Genomic DNA, 12,286 nt, shown 5'->3' on the forward strand with positions numbered 1-12,286 from the left:
TAGTTAGATGTAGTCCTGCTTCTTTATTTTTGCCTTTGTTGCCTTTGTTTTTGGTGTTAAGTCATTGCCAAGACTGTTATCAAGGAGGTTAGTTCTGTTTTCTTCCAGGAGTTTTAGGTTTCAGATCTTATGTTCAACCTTTACTCCATTTTGAATTAGTTTTTGTGTATGGTGTAAGATAGTGGTCCAATTTTATTCTTCTGAATATGGCTATCCAATTTTCTCAGCACCATTTATTGAAGAGACTGTCTTTTCTCCATTGTATGTTCTTGGCTCCTTTGTCATAAATTAATTAACCATATATACATGCATATACATGGGTTTATTTCTGGGCTTTCTATTCTGTTGATCTGCATGTCTGTTTTTATGCCAATATCATGTTGTTTGATTACTATAGCTTTGTAATATAGTTTGAAGTAAGGAATCATGATGCCTCCAGCTTTGTTCTTTTTAAGAGCTTTGGCTATTCAGGGTCTTTTGTGGTTCCATGTAAAGTTTAAGACTGTTTATTCTATTTCTTTGAAAAGTACCATTGGAATTTTGATAGGGATTGCATTGAATCTGTAGATTGCTTTGGGTACTATGGGCATTTTAACAATATTCTCTCAGTCCATGAGCACGGAGTATCTTTCCATTTATTTGTATCTTCTTCAATGTCTTTCATCAATGTCTTATGATTTTCAGTGTACAGGTTTTTCACCTCCTTGGTTAAATTTATTCTAAGGTATTTTATTCGTTTTGATGCAATTGTAAATGGGATTTTTAAACTTAATTTCTTTTTCTGGTAGTTTGTTATTCGTGTACAGAAATGCAGCATGTTTTTGAATGTTGATTTTTGTATCCTGTGACTTTACTGAATTTGTTTATTAGTCCAAGAGGTTTTTGGTGGAATCTTTAAGGTTTTGCATATTTAATAGTATGACATTTGCAAACAATGATAGGTTTATTTCTTCCTTTCTGATTTGAGTGCCTTTTATTTCTTTTTATTGTCCAGTTGTTCTAGCTAGGACATAATTATTTAACACTATGTTGAATTAAAGTGGCAAAATTGGGCATCTTTGTTATGTTCCTGGTCTTAGAGGAAAAGCTTTCAGCTTTTACCATTGAGTATTGCGTTAGCTGTGGGTTTGTATTATTTGACCTTTATTATGTTGAGGTATGTTCCCTCTGTACCTACTTTGTGAGAGTTTTATTGTAGATGGGTGTTGAATTTTATCAGTTGCTTTTTCTGCATCTGTTGAGATGATCATAGGATTTTTCATCCTTCATTTTATTAATATGATGTATCACATTGATTTGTTCATATTGAACTATTCTTGCATTTGTGAAATAAATACTGCTTATTCATGGTGTATGATCCTTTTACTGTGTTGTTGAATTTGGTTTCCTAATTTTTTTTCTGTGATTTTTGCATCTATTTTTGTCAGGGATATTGGCCTGTAATTTTCTTTTCTTGTAGTGTCTTTGTCTGGTCTTGGTGTTAGGGTAATGCTGGTCTTGTAACATGAATTTGGAAATGTTCCCTCTTCTTCTGTTTTTTGGAAGAGTTGTAAAGGATTAATGTTAACTCTTTAAATGTTTGCTAGAATTCACCAGTGAAGCCATTTGGTCCTGGACTTTTGTTTGTTGGGCAGTTTTTGATTACTGATTCAGTCTCCTTACTAGTAATTGGTCTGTTTAGATTTTCTATTTCTTTGTAACTCAGTCTTGGTGGGTTGTGTATTTCTAGGAATTTATCCATTTCTTCTAGGTTGTCCAACTTGTTGGCATATAATTGTTCATAGTAGTCTCTTTTGAAATTGTGGCATCAGTTTTAAAGTCTCCTCTTTCATTTCTGATTTTATTTATTTGAGTCCCCTCTTTTTTTCTAAGTTAATCTAGCTGAAGTTTTGTTAGTTTTGTTTACTTTTCGAAAACCCAACTCTATGTTTCATTGATCTTTTCTATTGTCTTACAGTCTCTATTTCATTTATTTCTGCTCTGATTGTCGATATTTCCTTCTTTCTACTAACTTTGGGCTTTGTTTGTTCTTTTTTTTTTTTTTTCCTGCCTCTTTGAGGCATAACATCAAGTTGTTTATTTGGGATCTTCCTGGTTTCTTGATTAGGCATTTATTACTATGAGTTTTCCTCTTAGAACATCTTTTGCTGCATCCCTTACTATTAAGGTACTTTTTAAAATCTCTCTTTTGATTGCTCCTTTGATCCATTGGTTGCTAACATTGCAATATGTTTTGATTATCCAAAATTTATGTTTTTTTCTATATAGAGCCCTCAAAAAGTTGCTTTTTAAATTTTATTGAGAGTTGATAGATTTTTTTTTGGAAAGTTTTTTTTTAGATGCACACTCCTTGATACCAGAAAACACTGTTTCTTAAATTGGGAATTTCATGTAGTTAGTCAGTAGATTGTATAAGAACAAATCATTGAAAGTCAGGAGAAGTGGTTAAGAAAATTGTGGAGCAAACATTTAGCTAAGCCTTAAAAATAGGTAGGTTCATGTTCCTGTATTAAATGTTTAATCAACTTTCTAATTTTCATAATTCATAAGAGTAAATAGTGTATAGTTTCTATATAAGCCATATATATGTGGAATTTCTGCTTATAGTATTTGACAATTATAAAATAAATGGTGGATTAAAGCAATAGAATGTAGGTAATATTTTCTATTTTAGCAGTTACAGTTCTAATTTTATGTGTTTTCATGGTTTATTATAATAACTGTTTTGTGATGCCCACAGATATAGTTCCTAAAACTCATTTGGTATTGCTGAGCAGTATTTTTCTAACTATAGATAGCCTGACCTATTAGTGGTTTAGTGGGTAATGAAATCAATTTGGAGAGTTTTGAAATAGCATTTTAAAAATGAAACATAATGGAGATTGTGTATCACTGCCCCGGGTTAAAATTGTTTTGTGACACTTTTCTATATGTATATCAGATTGCAACATAAAAAAGTATTTTGTATTATGTGATATGATTTAAGCAGTGGCTACTGTTTCAGAGAGCCAGTAGTTAATATATGGTGATTAACTTTACATTTCCTTTTTCATTTTAAAAGAGTTGATATTACTGTAATTTTGGGCAATTTTTCATGTGCTTGGAATTGTGGTTTACAAAGCAATTATGAGAGTTTAAGCTCATGCTGAAGTTGTTACATAGAAATTAGAGGGAGAATGCAGTCATCACATTTTGAACTAATATCTTAGTAACATTGTCAGGTAATAAGTAATGTAAGTGAGATACCTAAGAACTATCATTAAAACAGTTTGGCAAGAGTTGGAAAACATTAAAAATGTTAGTGGCTTATATTCCTTATGTTTCATGTTATTTTGGTGACATTTAAACCTAGGATGTTGATAAAGGTATAAAGACTATTAGATTTAAATTTGAATATGAAAATCAAACCAAATTATATGAAAATGGTTCCTGGTATTTTAATGTACAAATGTTTGATACACACAAGACAGAATTTTCTTTTGAATAGAAACAAATGTAGTTTGCCTAACTTAAGTCAAAATTCTATACTAAATTTTGTTTCATACATAATTAAAATATTGATGACTGTCATTTGTTTCTTAGTTACGAGTCTCAGAGGAATAATTAAATAGTATACTATAAGATTTTCACCTTGGCAGAGGGTATTTGTCTTATTCATTTTTATATTACCGTCCCTATTATAGACCAGGAAAATAATATAATATGTTCTAAGCAGTGTAAGGAATCACTTCTTTCCTCAGTTATTCTTTGTCTTTTAGGACACTGATGCTTTTCAAGTGTCCATTACACTTATTTTATATGTTTCACTATTTTTATTTTTCAGTTATTTCTTCATGGTCAAAGTTAGGTTGTGATTTTTTGGCTGGAAAGTTACATAAATACATGATCATCGCAGGATATCGTACCTAGAGGCACATGGTGTCCATTTGCCACTTTTTGGTAATGTTAATTTTGTGCTCTTGGTTAAGATGTTGCTTGTTTTCTTTACTGTATAATTTTTTTTTTTTTTTTTTTTTGGAAACTGAAAAGCATTGTGGGCAGAAGATTTGTGACTGTTTGTTACAAATCAAACTTTCACCACTTAGAGTTAGTATCCATTGATGATTTGTACTTGAATCAGTTTCTTGAACTTTTGATTTTGGTATAATCTCAGACTTAGAGAAAATGGCAATAACTCCATGGACATGAATAACTCCTATTCATCAGTTGTTTACGTTTTACATATTTAATTTGTAAAATGGAGATAATAAGAGTCCATATCTCAAGTGGCATTGGCTTTGTCTCCTGGTTTCACTGTAAAGATCTCGTTAGTTTTGTTTTTCTTACTGCTCAGTATAACTGTTCTTTTATATTTCTAGTTATCCTTTCTGTACTCTTCATTTAAATTTTCTGAATACTGATCATTTTCTATGAAATTTTATGCGTGGTGTGTGTATGCACATACATGTACATATGAGTTTAACAATTTTTTTCACTTTTTAAATTATTATTTTATGTAGCCATGGGACAATTATTTTTAAGTCACAAAATTCATTATATAAAGCTCTAGAATTTAAGAAAGTCAACCTACAAACTCTTTTTGGTTATGACACTTTTTAAAGTTACCTTTCTTTGTGAGTATTCTTTGATTTGTTTCAGTTCAATTCAGCAGATACATACAGAGTGCCGATTATATTAAAGGATACTATAAAAAAAAAGCTATTATAGAAAAAATTAGGTGACTAGAATGCCTTATATTTATAAAGCTTTGCAGTTTCTAAAACAATTTGAACATGCATTTTCTTATTTGATTTTACCATAACTCAGAAATATTAAATAGTTCAGATAGATTTATTTCCACTTTATATGAAGAAATTGAGATCTTGAAAGATTGTGACTTAACCAGGGTCAAATAGCTAGTGAGTGACAGCTTAAGGGTAACTAAACCATAAGTTTTACATTCAGTGCTCTTCTTGACTCTCCCATACCCCTTTTATGCAGTGACTAAGCATACATTAATTTATGCTGAGGACTGACCATAGTGGAGGTATATTTTATTGTATTCACTTAATACTTACCTTTGTCATTGATCTTAAATTCTTAAAGGACAGGGATAGGATTCGTTAAAAGAGATCAAAAAGTGTCTTATAGGTCCGTATAAATACCTAGAAGGTGCTTTTCAGTTAAGACAATGATATGTATTAAAATGCTTGGATATATAAGAGTGGTTATGACATGTTTTTCCTGTTGTATTGGAGGGTCTGTTGCGTGTGACTGTTGAAAATAGCGGTGGGCTGTTGTTAGAGACTGTGCGTACTGTGATCAGTGTTAAAGATCAGTACATTACGGATCCTTACTGAACATGTACCATTAAGTTGATTTTTTCACTTGTGGTATTATGGATTATGTCTCTGCAACATCTTCCCCCTTTTTGCCCATACCCTCTAAAGGTTTAGTGCCAGAAAGAACAGAACTGTATCTTTATTTTCTCATCACATCTTCTCTCGAATAGATAATACTTCCATTGCTGTCTTTCCAATTTGGCTGGAGTCACTGCTGTGATTCTAGCTGTTGAGCAGTCTTTCAAGTTAGCTATTAGTATTCCGGTTAAGTAAAAATTGTGAGGCTGCCATTCTTACCAGTGTAGCTAAAGTAGTTTTACTAAATCAATTATTGGGGTCGTATTGTCTGAGGTATATGACAATTTCATGTCACAAAACTTCCCTAAATACTGATACCTTAAGGTTTACTGCAAATTAAATCTAAAACTTGATACTTACAGTTTTGAGCTTGAAGAAACCAATACTCTATCATGTTGAATAAAGCCACGTTTTAAAAGAAAACTTAAACTGCTTTAGTGTGTCTTTACTGTTTTTGCCTTCCTGATTAAATTTTGCTCTGTGTTAATTAATAAATTCAAAGGGATTGTTCTAATTAGTTTCTGTCATAACTGGGAACCGTAGTAAGTTAGAGTACTTTGGAAAGCATGGTAACACCTGCTCACTAGTAGATATCAATTCTTTGTCTGGCTCTATTCCAGTCTCATTGTGTCTAAACGTGTGAACCTCTTACCATCTGGGCACTTCAGTTTCCCTTTAAAGTAAAAAAAAAATTTTTATCTGTGTTCTACCTGCATTCAAAGAGTTTTGAAAGATAATGGGAGGTCATTAAAGTGCTCATCTCCAGTATATGCTATTTACTAGTTAAAATTTATAACTATTTAAAAGTCATTGACGCCTTTAGTGTGCTTCATTCCTTAGTCTCAGAACTTTTATTTTTAGTACAAAGTGTATTTAAAGACCAGTTTTACTGTTGAATTTGACAGGCATGGCATGAGGCCAATCTAATGAGCCCAAAGGGAGAATGTGCAGACTATGCAGGTTCGAGGAGCCCTAGAACTGACTTTCCACAAAGTCCAGACTATCCGTGTTCATCCTGCTGATTGGAGATTTGCTTAAAGTTGACTGTTTCCTTCCTTCTGTTCCATCTGATTCTAATCTGCACTTGTCTTTTATAGCTGGAGACGGTTGGATGGCAGCTTAACCTTCAGATGGCTCACTCTTCTCAAGCAAAACTAAAATCTCCTCAAGCTGTGTTACAGCTAGGAGTGAGCAATGAAGATTCGAAGGTAAGAAAGGGTATCCCATTGAAATGATGCATTTTGTTGACTAGGTCTTATACTTTATCGTTAGCAGGGTCTTTGTTCTCTGGATTGAAAATTTAAACATAATTCAATTAAAATTAAACAAGGGTTAACAAAATGACAGATTTATATTTGTGACAAGTTTTTATGTATCACTTTGTTACTTGAAAAAATAAGGCTTAGAGAGTAGTAGCCATGTAAAATTATGATCTTAATGTTTTAGATATTTGTGGGTATTTCTGGGTGCTTTGTGTTTTAAGCTGAATACATATGATGGAATAGTGTTGTCCAGCCAATGCTTGGAGTATGAAGATGACCCGCATTGTGTTTGTGCATGTATAGTATATGTGTTTGTGTGTTTAAATGTCAACTCTCACAGAATCGATCTTGGATTAGTTTTATACGCATAGGAAGATCTGAGGAAGGAGAGATTGCTGTGGCTGTATGTGACCGGGGATAATGGAAGAAATGTTATTATTTACAGTGGGCATTGAAGACTGTGTATATAATTACTTCTTTGTTAGCAGTCTCACTCTTTATTCTCTCCTGTACATTTCTGTCTTTCATGAGAACTGGGATCAGTACTAACTCAGATTATATGTCTTTAGAATCTTAGGCAATTGAGTTGGATCTTAACATATATAATTTATTACTTTATTACAGTGTTTTTAAAGAGTCATTTCATTTCATACATTTTCACTAGAAAACAACTTCAAATTGACTGGTATGTCATATATACTCCTCAATTTAGTAGCAATCTAACCTTAGGCAAGTTACTTAATCTTTATGAGTGTCAGTTTCTTCATCTGTAAAATGGGAGTAATGTCTGTCTCACAGGGCTTTTATGAAGATTAAAGACTCAGTGTATGTGATATACTTAATGCTCTTTAAATGCTGGCTGCTATCATATTCACTATCATCATCAATGCAAATATTTTTGGCGGATACATAACTAAGCTTTCACTAATTTTATTTCTTGATGAAATTAAACTCCCCCCCCCCTTTTTTTTTGCATTCTTCCTCCGTTTTATTTCTTGATCATATTTCGTATTTATACTTACTGGAACTAGAGGAGGGAAAGGACATCCTGGAAAGTCATTTATTGTATTTTCTCTCATGCAGTAGGGAAGTCGTTCCTTTATGTTTAGGATAATAATCTGAAACTCCCTGCTGTGGACTGGGACTATTCCATGAGAGAAAATACACACCTATAGATACATATACGCATATACATACGTATGTTCTCCAAGTATACCTCACTGCTCTGTTTCTCATGACTATTGTATGCTAAGTCTGAGTAGCTAAATGCAATCTATAGGTTGGAAAGATGCTATTTTGACCCTATATTGGATCTACTTTAAGCATCATGACTTCGGCAGTGCTTCAGTTCGGGATGCTTGAATCCTCCTAGCTTCTTTATTATGTCTTCAAAACATGTCTCTATGTCAGTCATATTTTTAGGCAGTAAGAATGAATGAGTAATGCTTCAAGTAAAAGAGTCATGTTTTTAGTTCACATTATTCAGGAAATCTATACAGATGTGAGATCTAACTCATTCGAGATAAAGGCTTGAGTACATTTATATTTTTTTGCCTGTTGCTATTTTAAAATTTTGAGTGAACATTTGGTAACCCTTATGACTTGCAGAGCTAGAGAACCGTTTTCATTAACAGATAGTCAGGAAGAAGAGCAGCACACAAATGTGAATGATCTTTTCATTTTGTACGCAGACTTAAGTGAACCTTTTCCTCTGTGTTGCCTATCTCCCCTATGGCATTTTGTGGGTTTGGCCCCTATTACTTCTATCTCCTAAACAATAGACACGTAATGGAGTGTACCTTCACTGTCATCCTGGACAGATACATGCCTTCTCCAAGTGACGTGTACCTAGCTATAAAGGAATAGTTAACTACCGCAGCTCTGTTCCCCTCAGTAAACTCCTGCTGGGAAGCTTTACTTTTTCTCTGTGTTTATATGATCTGGTTTTCTATTCTTTGTACTCTTGTCACATCTGTCTCCTTGATGTTAATTTTTACATAACACTTGTTACGAAGGACAGCCCACAACTCTTCCCCCCAAACATTTGCTCTGTTCTGAAGTAAGAATTTGGGAATTCCAGACAGGTTGGAATATTAGATAAAAGAACAGGAGAATAGAGCCTTAAAAGTTATCACTGGTTAGTTTATGATGCAGAGTATCATAGAGCACAAAGTTGTCATACTTAAGAAACTGGCATTTGTTTAAAACAGGAAGCCTTAGGTAAAATTCTTTTAAATGTACATTTTATAACAGTTATCCTGAAAGTACACATATGTTAATATAATTCTGAGAGGATTAGACTCAGTGCAAACTCTAAGAGAATATTTTGATAGTATTTACTTTTGAGCTGCTGAACTGAAAACTTACTGTAATTCACTGAAGAGTGTGGTTTCTAAGAATCTTTCTTCTCATTCCCTTCCAACATACACATGAAAAGTGTAGCCTGCAGTGAAGTTTTAATTGCTATCATGTTAGATAACATTGTTGAATTGTCCTCGTTTCTCTTAGAACATTTCTGTCTCAAGGCTTTCCTGTTTTGCTACTAATTTTATCATGGAAAGTGGATGATTCTAGTTTTTCCTATAGTATTTTGAGTAGATATTCAAGTTGTTTTCAGTTAATTTTCTTAGTGTTTGTCTACTACATTTAGTGAAGTAAGATTATTTTACTATTACACAGATACCTCAAGATTTCTGAGGGTTTTTTTTGGTTTATTTCATTAGGGGGCAGTAGAGTTCTTTGCTTACCTAACCTCTGTCGCTCACGGTGTTGTTTGCAATAACATTCCAGATAATTTGGAAAGTCAGTAGTTGTGGGAAATGCTAAGTGTTTACATTTCTAATCTGTATATAACAATAGAGTTCTCCTGTTTCCATCAACAAAGTTAATGCCTATTAATCAGATACATTCAGAACAAATAAATGAAATCATCTTGATTTCAGTGTTTGTTAATTTGTATACGATCATTTGCCAAAATGAAAATAAAAAGCCTTCTACACTGCTGACTTTGTTACATTCTGTCACCTGTGTTAATTTCTTTATGAGGAAGGAGAATAAAATAATCTCCAAGAGAGCTGAGTGGCCGGATTAGGTTAGAGCATAACTAGTTCCAGACTGACCACAGACAGCTGAAATGTCTTCATTTATAGACAACAGCAGTTTTACATGTAACAAATGCTGGTGATTTTGAATGGCGTCATCACTTTAACTGCAATATCCTAAAAACACTAAGATATTTGAACTTTGCAATTAATCTTGCATTATTACATTTTTCTTTTTTGCAGTAAATTTGCTGTTGAAAACAATCATTTTGTTAATACAGTGATTCTAAATTCTTTTTGTACATCTTTTAAGAAAGAATCTTTGTGTTTCATTCTTTTTTTCTTGTTCTTTTGAAACAACTAGGGTAAAATCACCTTGACAGCAGAACTTTTATTTATCTAAATGTTTAATTAGATTATGCTTAGGTTGCAGATGGTGCTATATAGTTGGGTAATTATGACCATGAGTGAACTTAGGATTTTTAATACAAATTTTTAAAATTTGGGGTCTTCATTCTTATTTCCAAAATATATGACTCATTCTATTTAGGTTGAGAAAAGGAGGGGAAAAGCCTTTTTTAGTGCTTATTCTGTGTAGATATGATATTACCTCCTTTAATATTTAAAATTTCTCTTCTAGGTATGAATTCTTATTATTATCTGTATTTTATAGATAGATGGAGAAATGGAAACACCTAGAGATTAAATTATTTTTCTACGTTATATAACTATTAAACAGCAGAGCTAGGATTTGAAATCAGGCAATTTTATTTCAGAGTCCTATTCTATATTCATTGCTAGGATACTGTATCATTTTGCTTATTTAATAATTTAGCAGTTATCCCATAATATGTATATATGTTTCAAGGTGTTGAAAGCTTCTCTAAAATGGAATGATTGTTTTATTGTTGTTCTTCATAAAATTAAGAGTCATATGGATTCTAAATTTCGTTTTCCTTTTCTTTTTATTTGATTACATTGTAACAATTTTACACTGAAGTCAATGAGAGACACTAATATGATCTTTTATGTAGTAAGTAAAAGTGTATGTGTTGATGTTATCTCAGTTCCATAGAGACTATATTCATTACCAGACCTTATTGTAAGGATATATATGACGTCATTGATGTTGATGTCTGTGAACAAAGAAATGGGATATATCATTAAAAAAAAAACACATCCTTAGTTGTATTTATGACAAATTTCTCAGTTAAAAAAAAAAAACCTATGCTGTTCAAATCATGAATTCTTGTACTAGAAATTTAAGGTGTTTTGATTTTCTTAAAGGTTGTTTTTGTATTGACTGGTTTTGAAGGACCTTCAAAATTTTCTTAGCTGCTTTGATGAGCAAATGTATTTTTATTAATCTAATCTATATAATGAATATATTTCAGCATATTCTCTTAGTAATTTAAATTTAGTTTTCTCTATTGCAGTAGCCATACATTTATTTGTAATGGGCATTTTGGAAAATAGAGGGGAAAAAGCTGATTAAAATCAAATATAATGCCAGTACCCACAATACTGCTGTGTTTTGCTGTATCACCTTCCAGTTGTTTTTTCCTATGCATCTATTAAAAGTGATTTTTTAAAAAATAGTGATGTTTGTGTTTGGTTCAGGAAAAAGAATTGCAGTTTTATTATTACTGTTTAGTACTAGATAATGGTACGAGAAGATAATTTCATCCATCATTCAGAACTTTTTTTCCTTTTTGATAAATTGCAATTATTTCTTTTTCTACAGTATGCTATCTTGTGATCTGAAAAGACATTCTGTAAAGTCGTGGGCTTTTTACTCACTGTTTTTGATCAGAAATTTTATAGAATAAGCTTTGTCTATGAGCAGGTCTATGTCAGGATACTGTCATTTGTGTCATTTGGGGTGTTTTATTCAGGGTTGAAAAAATTTTAAGATGTGTCAGTGGTTTTACTTCTCAAATGAAATGATGAAAATCAGTTGCCTTAAGATTTTTTTAATTACCTAGGTTGTATATGTTTATTATGAAAAGTATAAAGACACGTAAAGAAAAACTCAGAGATTTACCACCAATATGCACAGTCTCTTTTTATTTCAGTGTTTGTTCTGTGGATACTTTCTTTTGAAAGCCTTCTTTGATTTTATATTCTGCTTTTTTTTATACTTACCTCTGTAACAAATCTTTTTTGTATTCCTTTAGACTCACCACTAATATATTTTAAATGACTGACTGCATCATATTTTGGCTGTGACATACTGTGATTTCCTACCAATTCCACTGTTGTCAAGTGATGAATTTGTTTCTGGTATTTTCCTATTGTACGATGATAAACACCTTTGTGTATAAATACATAGGAGGTGTTCAATAAACATTTATTTGAATGATGAATCAATAAATGAATGAATGAGGGAATGAATAAAGCCTTCTTAGAATTTACTGATTATTCCTCAGTAGTGTAATTACTGGGTGAAAAGGTGTAAACCACAAAAAGGTCTTAACTATAGTTTGATAATTGGCTTTTCATAATCATTTTGGGAACACACACAGAAACTCAAAAGGTTGAATTTAAAGGATTTAAGATCTTCTGGAGAGAGGTGTAACATTAC

At 32.1% G+C, this 12,286-nt stretch overlaps 1 protein-coding gene across 7 annotated transcripts in view; it reads left to right on the forward strand.

The window, feature by feature from the left end:
• The window catches only part of COMMD10 (COMM domain containing 10), a 161,249-nt gene that overhangs the window by 22,129 nt on the left and 126,834 nt on the right, over positions 1 to 12,286 (forward strand). For all 7 annotated transcript variants that reach the window (XR_012505596.1, XR_012505594.1, XR_012505595.1 and 4 more), the window contains exon 5: positions 6,497 to 6,607. Coding sequence is in view for 4 of the 7 variants with exons in the window: in XM_074360504.1 (XP_074216605.1) it covers positions 6,497 to 6,607 (111 nt within the window). In the remaining 3 variants the exon portion in view is untranslated. The remainder of the gene's footprint in view (positions 1 to 6,496; positions 6,608 to 12,286) is intronic.

The sequence above is a fragment of the Camelus bactrianus genome, chromosome 3 (assembly GCF_048773025.1).
Source record: "Camelus bactrianus isolate YW-2024 breed Bactrian camel chromosome 3, ASM4877302v1, whole genome shotgun sequence".
NCBI classification, from domain to species: domain Eukaryota; kingdom Metazoa; phylum Chordata; class Mammalia; order Artiodactyla; family Camelidae; genus Camelus; species Camelus bactrianus.